Source organism: Carassius gibelio, chromosome B7 (assembly GCF_023724105.1).
Source record: "Carassius gibelio isolate Cgi1373 ecotype wild population from Czech Republic chromosome B7, carGib1.2-hapl.c, whole genome shotgun sequence".
Classification (NCBI taxonomy): Eukaryota; Metazoa; Chordata; class Actinopteri; order Cypriniformes; family Cyprinidae; genus Carassius; species Carassius gibelio.
Genome location: NC_068402.1, coordinates 27,132,915 through 27,153,780, shown reverse-complemented (window position 1 = coordinate 27,153,780; position 20,866 = coordinate 27,132,915). Strand labels below are relative to the sequence as shown.

Below are 20,866 nucleotides of genomic sequence, written 5' to 3'. Positions count from 1 at the left end.
TCAGACGTAAGAATTAATATCGTAAACATAACATTAAAAGGAAAATACATTTTATTTTCAGGTATTGTTTTGAGTATACAAACAGCTTCATGGTATTTATTAAACTAAAGTCAAAATTATAGGACTATATGCTAACAATATGATGTGATTTAAACCCTAGCTGAATCCCCATATGTCAGACTGATGTCTAGCATACTAAATAGTAATATTACCAAAATCTTTGAAGCAGGTTTTTGTTAAAAATATTTTCTTTCCTTCTGGATGGGTGAAAAGCCATCAACATTGCTCATATAAGGCAGATGAAAGACTAAAAGTTTAAATGTCATAATTTTAGTTTAGACCTGGAATAATTTAACATCTTGAGAGGTAGTGTTTCATAAGCTTTAGCTAATCTAATGGTGCCCTAAAAAAATCCGGCACAGAACAAATAAACTACAATTACAATCAGGTAGGGAAAATGTTTGCAAATTGCATTGGATAATGTAGCTACCTCTTTTGTACCTCTGTAGGAAATCAGATATTTTTAACTTAATTTCTTACCTCCAGGTGGCGCAACTATTAATTAAACTTAAAAGAGTGTCCTGATACAAGTTTTTAAATGATTAGTGTATAGTTCTAGAGAATGTATATAAAAAAAGACAAAAAAGTCAAGTGGCTTTATCTGATAAATAAAATACTAAGTGTCTGCTAATTTAGAAGGAATATAATGTCTACTTACTGCATGTGTGATGCTCACCACAAGGAGTAACTGAACTAATACTAGCTCCTCTGCTAATAAACTAATAGGAATAAAATAAAAATGTATGCTTCTTTGATAATTCTAGTAAATGTGGTTCCCGTCCATGTGTTTTTTTGTTTTGTTTGTTTGTTTGTATTGTCAGTGGCTCGTGTAACTGAAACTTTCATTGCTTATAATTTAGAATATTTCTTATCCAAAGCTTGCAGTACGCTTAATTCAGAGACAGTCCTCATAGCTAGTGCTTCACACAATTACAGGGAATCCCAGTAATGTTCCAGTTTATAATTCAGATCTTCATCCTCAAAACTATTACTTAAGCCATTAACTGATGAGATTAGCTGTTGTTAAATGTCCTTCACATTCGCATTCCAGTTCTCTCCAGAAACGGCACAATAGGATCAGTTGGACAGGAAGTCAATTGATGCCCGCACCAGTTTGCCGGTTGTAACATCAACAGCTGTGACTTTGATCTCAGTGTCTCCAAACTGCATCGTCGTGCGAATCTCCCTGCGTTCAAATTCTGATCCTTTATCGTTATCACCAGCGCTAGCTGCCACTGCCCCTGACTCAAGCAGGTCTAGTGTGATGGCACCACACTTCCTCACCCCGGGGTCGGTAATGTAGGTTATGTCATCAGTGTCACTGCAGTAGATGTTGATGATGATCTTCCTTTGTCCCATTCTTGCTGGAGTGTAGCTCCGCCTCACCACCTCTCCCAAGGCCACCGATTGATCAATACTTACAAAGCGGTCCAGGATGTCAGTGCACCATTCTCGGCCATCTTTAATGAGAAGCTTATCACGAGGGTGTCTGCCTTCCACGAAGCGGTTTAAAACCCCAACACCGTAAGTTAATGGGCATCGCCGTACACGGACAACAGTGGGGTCTAGACCAAACAGGACTGCACCCTTGAGGATGGTTAGACCTACGTCATGTGGAATTATGATACGGCAGTTTCGCCCTAGTGTATTTTGTGCAGCGCGTTGAAGCATGGGCGACTCTGCAAATCCTCCAACCAAGAAGAGAAAACGCACACCCTTTACTTCCTCCCTTTGCATTAAGTTCTCTGTTAGAGTGAGAGAAAACAATAAGACTTTTAGAGAATTGACCATCAATCTGCGGTTTTGTGTTTGTTTGAAAGACAGTGTGTCTTACCAATATGTTTTATAACGTTGTTGATAGTCGGCTGGAAAAGCTCATTCATGGCTTCCGCTGATAGCCTCAGCATCCCTTGAGATGACCACTTTATAAAATTCATACTGACAGAAACATCACACATTGTTATAGACACACACATTTTCAAAGATATAATAAAGCTCTCAATCAGTCAGACGTACTTGCTCTTGCGCAGGGCAGTCTCCACACTCTGCCCCCGGTGTTGCTTGTAGAAGTCAATGAAGGAAAAGGGTAGGGAGATGTTTAATGAATTGGCCCGGCCAGGAGCTGCTGTGCGCTTGCGAGCTTCAAATGCAATTGTAAGGTCCACCCAAGCTGCTGGACGTTTGGCTTTAAAACTCTCAATGAAGTCAGCCCCAAAGATCTTGCACAACATAGACTCGAAGGCAAGATCAACGCCAACTGCTCCATAAGGACCCCCTGAAAGAGAAACATGTATATACCATTTTGGATAGAACTACATGCCACTAGATTTGCATGCTCATCTCAGTTTGTTTCAAGGCCTTAACCAAATCCTTTGGAATAAGTGATTGACGATCAGCCAACCCGATCAGTCAGGATGAAATAACAGGGTATGGCTCTCATCATCACTGAAGATTTACCAGATTTGATTTAATGGTAATCATTTTGATTTGGATGTGCTCCTGGATCAACAGTTCTTGAAATAACCAATCTTAACCCTGACACCAACTCTAACCATTAACTATCTCTACAATCAAGGGGAAATGATAGAATAATAAGAACATTGGTTGAACCCCCAATCAGAGGCACACAGCCTAACATTATCCCTAAACAAGAGGTATCCAATCCTGATCCTGGAGGGTCAATTTTATGTAGAGATTAGCTACAACAATCCATCTTGGAAATTTCTAGTGATCCTGAAGACTTTGATTGGCTGGTCCAAGTGTGTTTAATTAGGGCTGGAGCCAAACTCTGCTGGAAGGTGACCTTCTTGGAGCAGGTTTGGACAACCCTGTCCTAAACCTGTAGAATACAATAGGTTGATGTTTGTTGTCCCAATGATGTGTACTTGAGATGTCATTGGGTGTGTGTGTGTGTGTGTGTGTGTGTGAAGTCCACAAGACTGGGGTGCCCTGAAACCTGAGATCTTAGGTTTCAGATGGATGCTTATATGTGCCCTTGGTGTGTCTTTTTGCTAAGCCCACACAAACACATCATAGCAAACACTACATGGCAGTCTATGTTACATTACATCACCTAAGTGTTTGCTTGAAGGAGGAGCGACAGCTTGATGGCAGTTGATCCAGGAACATGTCCTACTTGGCAAAATCATGTAATGAGTTTAACTTGGTTATTCATGACTCTTCACTTTAGCCATGCATTATTTCACTCTAGTCCTGAAGATCTGTGAGGTGGAAGTCTTATTGGTGGTAGTGCGAAACAGATTTGGTTCTCAACTAACCTGAGGCTTTGTAAAGCTCCTTCAGAGTGCCCTGTGGCTGCTCAATCTGATGCACCGTCAGATCCACTGTCCCACCACCACAGTCTGCCACAATGTACCGGTCACCTTTGAGAATACACACAGTTAAACTTATTCAGTCATTGGTTTCCTGCTTAGTAACTGTTACCAGACTTGTTTAAACAACAATCTTGTTCTTCTCTCTCTCTGACCTGCTGCAGTCAGGAAGATCTTTTACCAAACAGCCTTCAGACATTTATGATACAGTCTGAGATAAGAGTGGCTTAGCTTGGCTCATGCCAACTGACTTTACTCAACTACACAGGACTAAAAAGAGAGGAAAGTGTGTTTCTTGTTTGTTTACAGTGGAAACTCAGTTTCATGGCAAATCGCCTCCTCTGTGTGTGTCGATAAACATGTGTGCACCACTAAGAACTGCAAGACATTATGAGAACGCAAAAGAGATCTGTTTTTGAGTATTGTGTGAGTTAGATTGTAATAAACTCGATCCTTCTCTCTCTCCAGGAAACATCTGGAGCTAAAGAAGATTATTTTGACCCTGCACCTTGTCATTGTGCCAGTCATGCAGAGAGCACTGCACGCACACACACTGCAGCCATCCACTCAGACTGTGCAGCCAGTAATAACATACCAGTGATTGCTCCATAATGAGCGTCTCTTTATATGCAAAGCAATTAGAGTCATATAAACAATATTATATACACATAAGGAACAAGAAAGTGTGATGGGGGGGAATCATATTTTAAGAATGGAAGATTTCATCTAACTTCTCATATAAAGTAGCTAATTACAATACAATGCTGGAAATTATTACTTTGGGATTTGACTTTTCAGTTTTGCTTCCCTGTTTGAAATCTTTTTGCCGGTCTATTTGTGGTTACTTTCCAAGAATCACAGATAAAAAATAATTGTCTTTATTAAAGCATCCTCATGTTTAATTTGTCACAGTATCAACACTCTGTATATATATATATATGTATGTATGTATTCAGCTAATTTCTATATATATATATATATATATATATATATATATATATATATATATATATATATATATATATATATATATATATATATATATATATATATATATATATATATGTATTCAGCTAATTTCTATGGATAGTAATTTTGTCCTCAGACATAGTTTGTTTGAAACAGATCTTGATATATATATATATATATATATATATATATATATATATATATATATATATATATATATATATATATATATATATAACAGAAGTGATGATGATGATAGCTTGATGTCTGTCTCCATCTCTCACCTGCAGGGCCTCTGTTGGCCAAATGTGTTCCCTAAGGATTTTATTGCTGTACCGCCCTTCCTTAAATAATATGAAGAAAAAAAAACACCTACTATAAGGGTCAAAATAGGAATTTTATTATTTACAAGTTACAATTGTAGCTCTCGACAGTTACCTATGGCCACGACTTTATTAATACAGTTGTCTAATTTATTTTGTAGTCTCAAGCATTCAGAAATCTGGCAAAAAATAATAATAATAAGCAGTTTTACTATGATAAAACCATGGTTTATTTTTGCAAGGGTTATGATGTACACATATTTTTTCATGGAAGAAATTATAGGTGCTGTGTCATCCATCCAAAAATTAAAGATTAAATGAATATTTGAATTAAAAGTTTGGCCAATAGCCTAAACAAGAATTAGATCCTCCTGTAAATGTAACAGCAGCAATTACCCTATGGCTCCCATATGCATTTGTAATAATATGTTATGTACATAAATTGTTTATTTTTTCTTAGCCTGCATTATTTATTTTAACAGTATTATTAACCAATAATTATTGCCTCATTGTTTATAATGCATTTTAAGTCATTTTAAAAGCTATTGATGGGCTTAGGTCTGTTTTTATAACCAAAGTAAATTATCTTAATACTTCTTTGTAAATTCTAATTTGAAGAAACAAAACCATGGCTACTTTGCAGTTAGCATGGCTACAAGAACGATGATGTTTGGTGAGAGAATAGACTATTTTCCGACATTAAAACACATTATTAACATCAACAGCCAAAAATGTTTGACAGGAATGTGCCTGGAAGTGATGCTCAGGCTTAATTTTTACCTTTAACAAATAATTTACAATTTATTTTAATAAATATATATTTAAAAAAATTATAAGGTGTACATTCATCCTCAAATGTTACTGAGCTTTAACATTCCAAAACATTCGAAAAAAGTAGCAGAATTTACATATCATTTACAGTTAATTTTAAGAAATATAAAAACTGTAAAAGGTGTCCATTATAGTTGACACCTATATGAAAGTTTACAGTTGTTTTTATGACTGTAAGTCATTCTCCTCAAATGCTATTGACGTTAGAAAATACAAAGTGTAAAGCAATATCACACATGTAACTTTAGAGCAAATTTCTCTGCACCGGATGTCCATCCATCAATTATGAGCATTCAACGCAAACATGAGGGGCGAGGGCGGATGGGGGAATGGGGTTTTTTTTTTTTTTGCAGCTGTGATGGTGTCCCCCTCGGAGTTGGTGTCCTATGCAAACTGCGTACTCTGCGTGTAGAGAGTGGAGGTGCTGCTCACCTGTCTGCATCTCAGACCATAATTCTCCAGTACCACTCTCCACCAGAAAAGTCCTGCTATGCCTGGCTCTGCGAAGCTGCTCGCGTGCTGAAAGACAGATTGATTTCCTTTAATCTGTGAATCACTCACACATGGGCAGCATTAATCAAAACCTTATCATATTAGAGGCAATAAACTCGAACTTGAGCGAAAGAGAGAGGGAGATACTGCAGTTACCTGGATCAATAATAAAACTGCCTGCTAAAAAGACCCTGATTTAATGAACTTAAAGCCTTTGTTTATAAAACATGATCTTTGAGATGTGAGCACAATTTACTTTTAAGTATTGCTCTTATACCTAATAAAACCGGCTGTGTTTCATGGCTGTAGTTTTATAGGGGGTGCTTTTAGTGAATAATGACCTGCTAAACTAAGAATGATCTCTGCTTCACTTTTGAGGCTATACTGGTTGCTATGTTTCCTGAAGAACTCTTTTTATGGACTGCGTTACTTCTAATATTTCCTTTCAGGTACAGTCTGTGAACACTTACATTCCTGCACCAAACACACAAAGAGAAAACCTAACCACACTTTTGGGACAATCTGGAACCCATTACAATATGAAACAGCATGTGAAACAAGACAAAGAGAGAAACAAACCAATTTTAACTATAATTACTCTAAAACCCATGTGATTTGATACAGCAGATTTAATAATAATGCACCCACTGCAAAAAAAAAACAAACAAAAAAAAAAACTATTTTTTCTCTCCATAGAAAATGCTAAAGTGTACAGAAAAGAAAAGAAGCAGCTTAAGTGTGTTTGTGTCCCTTGATTTCCTTTGGCAGTGAACATTGTCCAATTGTAAAACATTTTCATTTTTGGAACGTACATATTTTCGCATACTTCTGAATAAGTAAGCAAGCAAAAATGCAAGAAAGAATGAAAGAACAAAAGAAATCAATCCAGGACAACTAATGTAAGCAGTCAAGACGAGGGTGAGATCATGGTCTGCAGCACCTTGTTCCAATTATGATGTGAAATGTGTGTGTATGAGTGTAAGTATATTTTGTCTGAGTGTAAAACAAGAATGAATAATGTCTACAGAATTTGTTTTTCTTTTTTTGTACAGTAAAGAGTGTATGTAAACGAGTACCATTTCTTCTTTTGTAAAGCCTCAATAAGAAACACAGTGTCACCCCTTCAAAGAGGCTTTTTCAGTTCTGTGACATTGGGGGACACTCACACTTTCAAGAAAAGGTCATCTCTCTCTTTCTGTCTTAACCTAAACCACATGCTTTCATGTTCACTAAGACCCGCTTGGTTCTGAGTCTTACTCTAATCTGGCATAAACCCGCACATACCCACAGGAAACAAAAAAAGTAATCTGTTTTCAAAGGATGAAAAACAATCCCGTATTCCTTATGCTTTAGGCATTGTTCCCATTTATTGTTTACAGATAAATGTTATACACTCAAAGCAAGAGATTTGGACTGCTTCACCGGATCAATCTAAAAGCTATGATACTGTATAATGCTAATTGGTTGAGAATAAGAAAATACTTACCTTGCCTAAAACTGGAATCAAATGATCGGGACCCATCCAAATCTAAACCATTAGTTATTGGTTTTTGACTGAGGTCAATGACCTGGTGTAGACGGAGCTTCCTGCAATAGATGGATGCAGCCTCTGGTTCGAGAGCTATGAGGAGCTGCTCAGGAGAATCTGGAGTCACCAAACCTGCCTATAATAAGATAAAAAACATGAGCCTTAATTAATAGTGTTTGAGGTAACATTGCGTCACTTATTATCAAGTGTTTCCAAGGGTGAGTTTAGTTCCTCAATGAATTAGTGTTTTGAATAAATGCGACCCTGGCTGTGAAACCCAGCTAAAGTCTTTTCTTTTTTTAAAGTTTTTATTTTATTTATTCATTTATTTTTAATTTACTGTTTACTGTAAAACCATCCTTCATAAGGTAAAGAGCATTCTGTGAAAATGTAACATTGATATCTATAATATTGACTGAGACAATGTCTAAGATTGAAATCATAGTGTAATTAATGGTTGAAATCAAACTCTGATATTTGTTATATCATAATTAGATTTGACACTTTAGCCTGGATTTCACAGAGAGGATCACAAATCAGCTACCTGAATGATTAAATGATACAGTCACTTTATTGGTTCCTGAATGAATCCGTATTTTCAATGAATTGGTTGAGTAAATTATTCACTCACTCACTCATATAGACAGTAATTGGTTTTGTGTCACGGTTGGTAAACCATGATCTCAGGTTGTTTACACTTTGTGGTGGATTCTGTATGTTCTGGGTCTGCACTGATTAGTTGTGGGCGTCTCCGTTAATTGTATCAGCAACAGCTGCCACTCATTACCCATCTCCTATATAATGGCTTGTCTCACGTCTTGTGTTTGTGAGATCGTTGTTTCATGTCGTTGTGTTTACCCCCGTCTGGCTTCTGTGTAGTTTGCGTTGGATGTCTGTGTTTCCCCAGAACCTCATCCACTCTCCGCACGATCACTCAGCCATGGACACTTACCTTCGGCTCTGTTCCCCGCAGTTCCTGTGCCACTCTCTCCTGCTGCCTCACGCCGTCAACACCCGGACTCCTCACCTGCACTCCATTACCGTCTGGACTCTCACCGCCTTAATCATCCCTCTGGAGTGTTCCTGTATCATCGTCTTTGTGTGTCTTTGTAACTTTATCTCATCATCTCATTAAATACGTTAACTCGCTATTGTTTCCAGACTGTCCTTTCACCAGCCTTCACAGAACGATCTCACCCAAACATGGAAGCAGCGAGCACCAACACCCTCACCGATTTCATGCACCACAGCGTCAAGAGAATGGATCAGCAGCATGAGAGCATCTCGAACACCGGACGCGCCATCCAAGCGCTGGTGGCACAGGTGTCCGAGCTCACCCAGCAGATCCAGCAGATCCATCAGCTCACGTCTCCCACTGCGCCCATCGCGCCGCCTGCACCGACCGTTCCCCCGGGGATTCCCCAGGACCACTTCCGGCCAGAGCCGCGACTTCCGGCGCCGGAGAACTACGCTGGTGAGCCAACTTTTTGCAGAACATTCCTTAACAAGTGCTCAATGCATTTTGCTCTGCAGCCCCGCACTTTCATCAAGTTCCGTACCCTGGCGGCCGCGTGCCAGTGGAACGAGGCGGCGCAGTGGGATAGATTCCTGCATGGGTTATCCGACCGTGTTCAGCAGGAGATCTACCTCCTCGAGCTGCCCCCTACTCTCAACGAACTCATCGACCTGGCGTTGCGGGTGGAGGCCAGGTTTAATCGCCTAGGCCGCCAACACAGTCCTTCCAGACCTCCATTCTCTCCCAGTAGGGGGCGCTTGAGTCGAGAGAACACGGTCGGTTCTGCCGACGATCACGAGCCCATGCAGGTGGGTCGAGCTCGGCTGTCCCGGAGGGAGAGGGAACGGCTGAGGTCCCAAGGACTATGTTTATACTGTGGAGGCTCTGATCATAACAACTACTCTTGCCCGGTAAAAGAGTCAGCCGGATAGTAAACCTGAGGCTACTATCGGGTGGGATCTCCGCCGAGAAGTCCTCACCCACATCATCGACCCTCCTTCCGGTGAAACTGTGGTAGAAGAATCACCATCATGAATGCCAAGCTCTTCTGGACTCCGGAGCCGAAGGTAATTTCATTGATTCTTCACTGGCACATCACCTGAACATTCCTGTCCTTCCTGTGTCTCTCCCCATCCATGTCACCGCACTCAACGGCCAGGAACTGCCTCATGTCACCCACCATACTGAACCCATCACACTCATCACATCTGGCAACCATCAAGAAACCATATCCTTTTTTCTCATGGACTCCCCTGTTGCTCCCATTGTTTTAGGTCACCCCTGGTTGTTCAAACATAATCCACGAGTGGAATGGGGTTCTAACACTATCACATTGTGGAATGAAAGTTGTCATGAGTCTTGTCTGGTTTCTGCCTGTCCTGTTGTTCCTGTTTCTGTTTTTCAGAAGGAGACCATGGCTTTGCCAAACTTGCCCGTTGAGTATCTGGACCTGAAGGAAGTGTTCAGTAAGTCCCGGGCTGCTTCTCTTCCTCCGCATCGTCCCTACGACTGTGCCATAGACTTAGTGTCAGGTAAATCTCCGCCTAAAAGCAAGTTATACTCTCTTTCTATTCCTGAGAGGGCCATGGAGAAATATATTTCTGATTCCTTAGCCTCTGGGTTCATCCGTCTTTCCTCATCTCCAGCGGGGGTGGGGTTCTTTTTTGTGGGTAAGAAGGATGGTTCTCTGCGACCTTGTATTGATTACCTAGAGCTGAACAACATTACTATTAAGAATACTTATCCATTACCACTCATGTCTTCAGCTTTCGAGAGGTTGCAGGGAGCATCTGTATTCACAAAACTGGATTTACGTAATGCTTATCATTTGGTCCGCATCAGGAAGGGGGATGAATGGAAAACTGCCTTTAATACCCCTAGAGGGCACTTTGAGTATTTGGTTATGCCGTTCGGGCTCTCCAACTCGCCCGGGGTCTTTCAAGCACTCGTGAATGATGTGTTGAGAGATATGGTAGATCAGTTTATATATGTTTACCTGGATGACATACTGATTTTTTCTTCACCTCTCCAGGAACATGTTCAACACGTCAGACGAGTGCTCCAGAGGCTATTAGAGAATGGGCTTTTTGTCAAGGCGGAGAAGTGCGTATTCCATGCACAGTCGGTCCCCTTCCTAGGGTTTATCGTGTCGTCTGAGGGAATACGAATGGACCCTGACAAGGTAAAGGCTGTGATAGATTGGCCATCTCCAGATTCCCGTAAGGCCCTACAGCGGTTTCTGGGGTTCGCCAACTTCTATCGGCGTTTTATTCATAATTACAGCCAACTAGCCTCACCTCTGACAGCCTTGACCTCCCCCAGAACTCCATTCAGGTGGTCTGATGCAGCTGAGGCTGCATTCTCTAACATGAAGAACCGCTTTGTTTCGGCTCCCATCCTTGTCGCCCCTGATCCCACACGGCAGTTCGTGGTGGAGGTCGACGCATCAGAGGTGGGGGTAGGAGCAGTGTTGTCCCAACGTGCTGCTTCAGACGATAAGGTCCACCCTTGCGCGTTTTTCTCTCATCGATTATCTCCTGCCAAACGTAATTATGACATTGGCAATAGAGATTTGTTGGTGGTCAAATTAGCGTTGGAGGAGTGGCGCCACTGGTTAGAGGGTTCAGGGGTTCCCTTTATTGTTTGGACCGATCATAAGAATTTAGAGTACATTAGAACTGCCAAAAGACTCAATTCCAGGCAGCTCGGTGGGCACTTTTTTTGAATTTACCCTATCGTACCGCCCGGGTTCCAAGAATGTTAAACCCGATTCTTTGTCACGTCTTTTTGATCCCTCCGCCCGTCCCGTTACTCCCGAGTGTATTTTGACTGAGAGATTAGTAGTCTCAGCACTCGTATGGGAGGTCGAGTCGAAGGTCAAGACGGCCTTAGAAGGGGTAATGCCACGAGTCACGTGTTTCTTTTCCGAATGAATCAGTGTTTTGAACAAATTGGTTCAGTGAGTGGTTCAACGACAGACACACATTATTATTTTCTGAATGAATCAGTTTTTGAACAAATCAGGTAGCTGAATGTTTTACTGAGTCACTCATAAAGACACTGAAATTGCCACCTACTGGTGTGATGATGTAACCTGCGCAAAGCGTTACTGAAAAATCCTCATCACCAATACATCAACTGATATAAGTTCATACTAGATGATGCAAGCACTATTGGGTTCTTTGGACTTGGGACATTTATTAAATGCCATAGCAATGCCTTAGCAGCCACCCACAACATTTTAGCAACTAAGTAACAATTTGCTAAAAGCATTCAGAACACCTTGAAACTGCATAACAGTACCCTGGAACCCACAAACGACACTCTAGCATCAACTGGCAATTTATATGAGCAAGTACTGCTTACATTTTTATCAGAAAACCTGTAAGCAATGAGAAAAACTGGTAGCAAGGTAACCAAAGTAACAGAACAAAAAGTATCCACACATTGTGAAAGTATCAGTTAACTGCCCCAATTGGTGTTGGAGTTATGATGGGAGATGGTGGGCTGCCTCATTCCCCCTCTCTTGCTTGGCTAGGACAGGCGTGGTTTCCTGTGTTTGTATGCTGGTCTTTTGCGTTGTTTGACCTCTTTGACACTGCAAAGAGGAAATTAACCTGCCTTACCTCCAATAAGGTACAGTATATAGAAATAAAGATCTTAGGCTACTAGAACAAATCCTATTCTAACATGAGCCTGTTTGATATGTAGAGCTGTTGGATGGATTGGGTATAAATTCAGGGAGATTTCAGTGGTCTTAGTGTTTGAGCAGCTGGTAATGATCGAATCAAGAGTATTTGTTCTTTTATGGCAATTCCTGCACTGTTGATTGTTGTATGGCCCGAGATGTTTATATTGTGCCAAAAATAATCTCTGTGATGGATTTCTTAATGTTTTTCTCATAGGGAAATGTACGGCTCTGCAAAACAGTATATTTCACAAGGGCAAACACACTTATATAAACTGGATATCAGGTTATTGTTCCTTCATGGCACACTATACCTCTCACGCTCATACAAAAGTAATTTAGTATTCCCATTTACTGTATGTGTACAGTGACTTTTGCATTCTTTTTAATATACACACATTTCCTGAACTTCACTGGGGGGCTGCAGGACGCCATGTTCAGTATGGGAGTATGCATTTGTGTACTGTATGTGTGCATGAGAAAAGAAAGAGAGAAAGAGAAGAAAAACAGAAAGAGCAAGAAAGAGAAAGAAATTTGAATGTGTAATTTTTCAATTTTCTCAGATCAGTTATCCTACATTACCAAATATGCAGCTTCTCGCATGAACTGCTTGGCTGGTTGCCGCCACACCGCTGGAACAGTGATGACCCATCGTACTTCATTACCTTCCAGCACAGAGGAAGACTGGTCCTTCACCTCCTGAAAAACACACACAAACATTACTACTTTTCCTACTCTTATCTAAGCTACATTCCACAGATAACATTTTCATACGTCTATTAGTTATTGATATCCTTATTTCCGTTCCACTTGAAAAAATACAGTGTCGCACTCATGACCCCCATGCATGGCCAGAGGTTTGGGCAAAATCTCCATGTTAATGTTCCCCCCATCCTTCAGGGGCTCCAGGAAGAAGGAGGAAGAAGGTTTGGGTCCAGCCAAGAATGACCCCCAACCCCCACTCTTCACAGAGACTGGATGTGTTCTTGTATGAGTGAAGGAAAAGTGCATCCTGAAAGATTTGGACCAAAGCCACAGCGCACTACTGTTCTACATTATACTGTTGGTTCATGTTCAGTCTGGCCCTGGGGGGAGATTTGAGTTGCACAACTAAAAAAGGCAACAAATGCCTAAATAAATAAAAGTTTATCCAAGACATTAACAGCACTTTAAAAAAGTTTCACAAATGTTCAAATAGTTATTGAGTAAGTACAGTACAATTATAAATATATTATATATATTTCTAATAAAATACATTTTATACATATTGGAAATTCTGTATATGTTGTTGATATATGCTGGAGTCCATACCAGCTTGTTGAGCCAAAGTCTGTATTTAACATAGCAGTGGCTATTTGCACTAAATGTAAATAGCGATAGAGTCTATTTACACGTAGTGTAAACAGCGACAGATGCGATTTACACTAAGTGCAAATATCAATGGTTTCTATTTACACAAAGTGAAAATATCAGTATTTTTTTTGCGATATGCTATTTACGCAAAGTGCAAATATATTATATTTACACCAGGGGTATCAAACTCAATTCCTGCAGGGCTCTGGCCTGAAAAAAGCAGATTCAAAATCAAAATACTAGGATACGCATTTTACTATTTGCTGATAACTGATGGGCATCTTTTACCCCAATCACATGTTGGTGGGAGGAGATTGTTCCAGATTCTCTGAATCTTTAGATGATATTATGCACTGTAGATGATGATAACTTTTAACTCTTTTCAATATTTCTCTGAGAAACTTTTTTCTAATATTGCTCCTCTATTTTTTGCCGCAGCATTCGGGGAATTGGTGATCCTCTGCCCAACTTGACTTCTGAGAGGCACTGCCACTCCGAGAGGCTCTTTTCATACCCAATCATGTTGCCAATTGACCTAATAAGTTGCAAATGGGTCCTCCAGCTGTTCCTTATATGTACATTTAACTTTTCCGGCCTCTTATTGCTACCTGTCCCAACTTTTTGAAATGTATAGCTCTCATGAAATCTAAAATGTTCTAAAAATCTAAAAATGATCACTTTCAACATTTGATATGTTATCTATATTCTATTGTGTATAAAATATAAGGTTATGAGATTTGTACAGTCTTGTACAGATTTGTACAGATTTGTACAGTGTAACAACATTTTTGGAATTGGGTTTGTATGTGTGTGTGTGTGTATATATATATATATATATATATATATATATATATATATATATATATATATATATATATATATATATATATATATATATATGTATATATATATATATATATATATATATATATATATATATATATATACATATATATATATATATATATATATATATATATGTAAAATATGTAAAAATTGATAGCCTGAATGCACTGTAAGTCGCTTTGGATAAAAGCGTCTGCTAAATGCATAAATGTAATTTTATTTAAATTATATATATATATATATATATATATATATATATATATATATATATATATATATATTTATGTATGTCCATGATCGATGGCTCAACATGAATTACTTAGTAAAAATAATATGCTGTTTATTTTACACTTAAAATAATTAGAAATAAAAGTATAGTCGTGGTGGTGGTGGAACAACAGTTTACCCCTACAATTTGACAAAAATCATACCTTTTGTGGTGCAACCACTTATCAATGGGGAAGTACACTTTAGATACTAATATGAGTCCTTAGTGTAGTTGGCTCCTTTAGGGCTTGAACATATCCTCATGAACTTTTGTTGAGAACTTGTTTAGATGACTGTCTTTGTACTACTTTGCCTCTGTTTTGTGTGTTTATGTTCACCTTTAAAGCATGTTCTCTGAAGAACCTCAAGGCATGAGCAAACACCTCAATAGCCCGGACTCTTCTTCCACTAACAGTCTCCAGCTCGGTCTCCATAGTGAGATCCTATAGAAAGTAAGAGAGATCTTTCTTACAAAGATGTGACATAAATAATACACTCTCCTTATGCTCCTTAAGTATTTAGACAATCTTATGACAAAAGCTTGATCACCCTAAGCTGAGCAATTACTCTACCTGAACAAACATTTACATCAAAAACATAGTCAAGATATTACAGATGCTCTGCTTACACTGGTGCTGTGGATTTTCATTTTGAATTTGTCAAAGTAGAGCCAATGCCTGGCTTCCTCGGGGTCAAGGTCATGATAGCTGTCTCGAGCTGCAAAACCAAAACTGTGGAACCGGAGGTCAGGGGTCAGCAGAAGGCAAGTTGGACTCTTCTGATTGGCTACACCAGGGTCGCCACCCTCCCACCGTCTGTTAAAAAATAAAACGTAAGGAGAAATGTAGGGTAAGAAGTGGATTGGGGCGTTGTAATAACTTCAAGTTAGACCGTGTTTTTGTGCTTATGTCATAATACCTCATCATGTGAATGGTCTCAGGATCTTCTGTGAAACTGAATGCATAGCCACTGGAGGTGGTTCCAAAATCTATAGCAACAACCACAGAAAACGGACGAGCCACACGCGGTCTAACCTCTGTCCGCTACAGAGGGAAACGAAGAAAAACAAGGCAGACAGAAAGAAAATAAATCTATTGCCTTATCACCTTTTCAAATGGGTTGAAACCTACCTTGTCCCTCCCGTCTCTTATCTCTAGATAAGTTCCCTGACCTGAGTGTTACATTGACCAAAAACTTCAGAGGGGAGTGTTAAATGTATTTTTTTCAGGTCATTTGACTATTGGATCAATCATGTAAAGCTGATTTGTGTTTAAAAATGTGAAATACAGGGCAGTGTAATGAATAAATTAAATGCAAGCTCTAGAAGAAAAATGTAACTTCATTTTGTTTTTTGTTTTTTTACTACTACTACTTCTACTAGTACACTTTAGAACACTGTATCTTGCACAAGAAGCTGCAAAAGATAGTCAAACATGTCTACTTCATGTTTACATCATAAAATAATGGACAAAGTAGCACAGGTGATGGTGATGACATTGGAATTGGAAAGAAAAGCAAGGTTTTTTAAAGACATTAAAAACAACGAAAAAGCAGCACTTTGACAACAAAGAGATGTTCCATGTGGACAGCAACTGGGACAGTGTTATTTGCTCAACCTCTGGCATGAGTTTGAATTGTGACCATGTGATGTCCAACCAATGGCAGACCGTGTGAGTTTTTAAGAGAACTGTTTGAAATTATTTTTTACAATTCCTTTCGTGTCACTAGTTGCACAGATATGACATACTTCACCTTTAGTGATACTTTCAAGCTTTCAAACAAAACAGTTTTGTGCTGCACAGATTGCAGTGCAGTTTGACTGGAGGATTAGCTAATGATAGTGCTACTTTAAACCAACTGACTGAGTCCTAAGTAAAGAAGCATAATTGCATATTTCTTGTGGTACCACATCCTCTTTCAACTTTACTGCAGTTTAAAGCATCTGATTTTGGAACTTAATCCAGTTCTGAAGACAATGTTTGCAGCTGTGGCCTAATGGTTAGAGATTCGTAACCTGAAGGTCACAGGTTCGAGTCTCAGTGCCGTAAGGAATTGTAGGTTGGGGGAGTGAATGAACAGCACTCTTTTCCACCCTCCATACCCATGGCTGAAGTGCCCTTGAGCAAGGCACTGAACCCCCAATTGTTCCCGGGCGCTGGAGCAAATACTGTAGCTGTCCACTGCTTTGAGTGTGTGTTCACAGTGTATGTGTTCACTACTTACTGCTGTGTGTGTGCACCTGGATGGGTTAAATACAGAGCACCAATTCCAAGTATGGGTTACCATACTTGGCAAATGTCATGACTTTCACTTTCATAAAGCACTACAGAGGTTGCATGGTAGTGCACTGTGTCTGTTGAGATCTTACTGGAGAGGGGGATGGAGTAAGAGGAGTGATACTGCATTCATTTCTGGAAGGAGATGGAGAACCAGATGGAGATGTAGAGGCCGATCTATCTTCACCTGAAAGAGAATGCATGAGAGAAGAAGTCTTTAACTTGCTATGTTACTCATGCATTGTTGGAAAATGTAAGTTTGGAGCTTGTAATTGTGGTTGAGAAATGAAGAGAAATCAAGAATTTCTGGAAAATTCCATAGTGGGTGGCTAGGCATTTAAGCCCAACTGGCATGTGTTTACCAGTAACAGAATTTCCAATGGATGGTTTTCCTTGGGAAAAAACTGCACTGTGGATCACATTAGATTTTATAGAGGCAGTATTTGCTGATTGACCTAATACCTTCATAAAAGAAATGGAAATACATCTAGCTTACTTTTCAGAAGTATTTAAAATCATGATAAAACAAGTAGAAGCAGCCACAGCTCTTTTCCCCTCTTTTGTGATGTGCACAATGGCTTATCTAAAAGGCATGTGAATATTAATTTGATTTTGAAATATGGGCATTACATTTAACAATAGCGGTAGTTCTGAATGCCAGTTTGCAGTTACTTTTTGGCTTATGTCACTGGAAGATAAAATTTACGTATATTTTCCAGAAGAGAATGAAATGCATGGTGAATACTGATGTAGTGACCCCTCCATCAAGGTCGCTTGAATATGCCTGCAAATGAGCACATACTCAAACATGGGTGGAATTTACTCAAGGGTCTGACAGGAATGTTATCGACACGTACAGATATTCTCAAGAGTGCAGAGCATAGATAAGAGAGGGTCACACCCCTGTCCAGTATTGTTGATGGAACAGACAGGAATTACAGGCAAAATTCCTGTGAAAATAAATGTGGAAGACCACAGGTTTCTGTTCAGCTGTCCATTGTTCTACATGTCTTCTGTATATAAATTTTGCTTATATATTGTGCAAGTACTTGTTAATATATTAGCTTCCATGGTCTCTTCAGATATGATTTCCTCAAGTCTTAATTAAAGCATCAAATCCCAATGAAAATGTTTAATGAAATGTTACCTGGCACTTGTAGACTGTTGGTATCAAGCTGAAGGACATCTGCCATTGTAGAGGTCACAGGGCTTCTACAGCCTAGGAGAGAGAAAAAAATAAATAAATAAAACTGACATGTAAAACAGTTTTTTCTCTTAAATTAACTTTTTTATTACAATGGAAATAATGTTCTTTTATGATGTCCAATAGTATAAACTAGAGAACTTTACATTTTTTAAAGACATTTTTAAAAGAACCATAAGAAATCAACACCTTAGATCTAAGAATGTACGCATTTTGAACTAAATTGAAAAGACTTAGAACGGTACAGACATATTACACATGCAGTATAAACATATTTGACTATATATCCGTATTATGTTTTTTTTTTTTATGTATGTTTTCTCTTTTTCAAACATCATAATAGCTCGGTCCCAGCTGCAACAACAACATCATGACATGATACTGGTGGGTGTGTATTAGTCATGCCGTCTCACTAGATTTTAAGTTTCCCAAAGCTCTTGTTGGGTTCTGTTTTCCTGACCAAATGATCTGAAACTGGAGAGAAACACAATAAACACTGAAATGTGTTAAGTAAATGTTGTTAAACTATAGTCTGAGATAATAGAAGTACTTTAATTCTGTGCTAAGTAACAACATATTGGATTTACAGTTATTTCTTTTAACTGATGAACACAGAAGTAGAAGAAATGTGGTACTTTCTGAAATTCAACCTCATGCCCCCTACCCCCCAAAGTGTTCCATTCCCCCTTATTTTCTCCATCTCACTTGCCATAATCTTTTCTTTGGACTCTTTCCCGTTTTCTTTTTCTTCCACTGTTCATTTCAAACCTTTTCAGTGCTTGTAGATGCAGGGTAAGAGGGAAGCAGAATTCCCTTGACAGTGTGTGTGTGTGTGTGTGTGTGTATGCTTGCATGTTGCTCAGAAGAGAAAAATGGTTTTGGAAAAGCAGAAAAGGTGGAGGGGGAGAGGTAAGAGGCCTCCCACAATGCTTGTTTAGTAAATGGATCTGACTGAAATATACTCTCCAGATGCTATCTGCACTGTTCTTGCACTAGTGCAGCAAAGAAAATGGTACCACATTTTGAGCACATCATAGCACTTCACTCTTTGCTACAAACAATATTTAGTGGCTTTGGCAGAAAAGGTAGAAATATAAACACATTTGCAAACTTAAAAAGTAAAAGCTTTAAAATGATACAAGCCGATTGAACTTGATTGATTTCAGATGATAATGACTTATCAGTGCCTCTCCATATGGTTTCAGACACACTTCATATAGATTACAAATGACATCAAAGAGGCTTTCTGGCACTGAGTCTGAGTCGTTTGAACAAAGAAACATAATATATACAATCCATCCCAGTCACTGTTAAATACTGTAAAGTCATAGTTATTACCATTAACTAAAATTAAACAACAAAAACATTTTCATTACAATAAAACGAAATACAAAAAAAAAAAAAAAAGTTTAGTTAGTAAAAAAACTAAAAGTACTAAAACTGGAGTAAAACTATAAACTAAAACTATACAGAGATATTAAAAGCGTAAACATTCGAAATGATCAAATATTTATAAAAACTCTTTATATTCCACCATCCATCAGCATCTGTGGCATATTGTCGACTGCCACCTAAAATGATTTCACCTTGTATCTCCGTTTGTTGGACACAAACACACCACCTGCTTCCTCAAAAAGCTTTCTAGGGAAATCTTCCTATTAATTTCCACCCTTGAGACACTGCAACAGTAATATTTGCAGAAGCTGAGGTCAAGTATGACTCACCCCTTTCCTACGACATTATAATTATAGTCATTTTAAAGGATGTGCAAAGTCATATTTAAAGTCTGTCAGGTAAACTGTCAACTAAACTCCCATTTGTCTTTTTATGTCATACTCAAACATTCTTAAGTTACCTCTCTGGAAAGCCCCCATCAATCCCACTCCACTCCCGCCAGTCAAGATAAAGCACTGCACCTGATGCGAATCCCATTTATAGTTTTCACTCTGTTTCAGCATGTCAAATTCCTACTCACCCTTTTGTTTAGGACGTTCTATTGTACACTGCCAGGGGTTGTTCAGTCCCCAAAGTCCAGAATCCCCAAAGAAATGGGATGTTTAAGTAGCAGAGTCCGTGTAATGATGCTGTTGAAATGATGTTTCAACAGACGATTCAGCTAAATACTTCAAAGAAAAGCACTGTATGTTTGGTCCGGAGTAGTTTTAAAAACTGCATAGATCCAAAGAATATTCCTGCGACTTTCTTTGTGTCTGTATCCCAGCAGTCAATCCCACATCTGCTGTGGAATGTCAGGGAGGAATGGTTGCGAGAGCCGCACGCACACACATGTACAGGGACTGGATATGAAGGTTGCTGTAGTGCAGGGGGAAAGGGAGGGAGGGGGATCTGACTTCATACTGACACAGATTCAATCACTGTGTATCGGTGTGTGTTTGTTGGACTGAGAAAGAGAGAGAGAGAGAGGGTGGGGAGTATTTGGAGTGGCAGCGTGCACTGATTAAGTCATCCGACCCCCCTTGTCCTGTTCCCCCTCTTTTCCTCCTGCCCACCCCCTGCATCCAACTCTTTCTTTTTCCTCAGCTTCTCTTCCAGCTCAGTCCTTTTTCTTTCCTTTCTGTCTTCTCTCACTCTCTGTTTCATTTCTTGCTGTACTCCCTTTTCACTCTTTAAAAAAATGTTCTCGGCCAATTTAAAATAGTTCAATATACGAAAAAACCTTGC

General features: G+C 39.2%; 1 protein-coding gene across 1 annotated transcript; it reads right to left on the bottom strand.

Moving 5' to 3' along the window:
* Positions 1-33: 33 nt before the first annotated feature.
* Positions 34-20,512, bottom strand: hspa12b (heat shock protein 12B). Its single transcript, XM_052560946.1, has 13 exons — positions 20,160-20,512; positions 18,128-18,199; positions 17,073-17,167; positions 15,623-15,747; positions 15,333-15,519; positions 15,043-15,147; positions 12,821-12,937; positions 7,494-7,671; positions 5,948-6,034; positions 3,339-3,443; positions 2,077-2,335; positions 1,895-1,998; positions 34-1,805 (listed from the first exon to the last, which is right to left on the bottom strand). Exons 2-13 carry the CDS (start codon positions 18,171-18,173, stop codon positions 1,138-1,140), a joined length of 2,076 nt encoding a protein of 691 aa, XP_052416906.1. The 5' UTR covers positions 18,174-18,199; positions 20,160-20,512; the 3' UTR covers positions 34-1,137.
* Between the last annotated feature and the right edge of the window lie 354 nt (positions 20,513-20,866).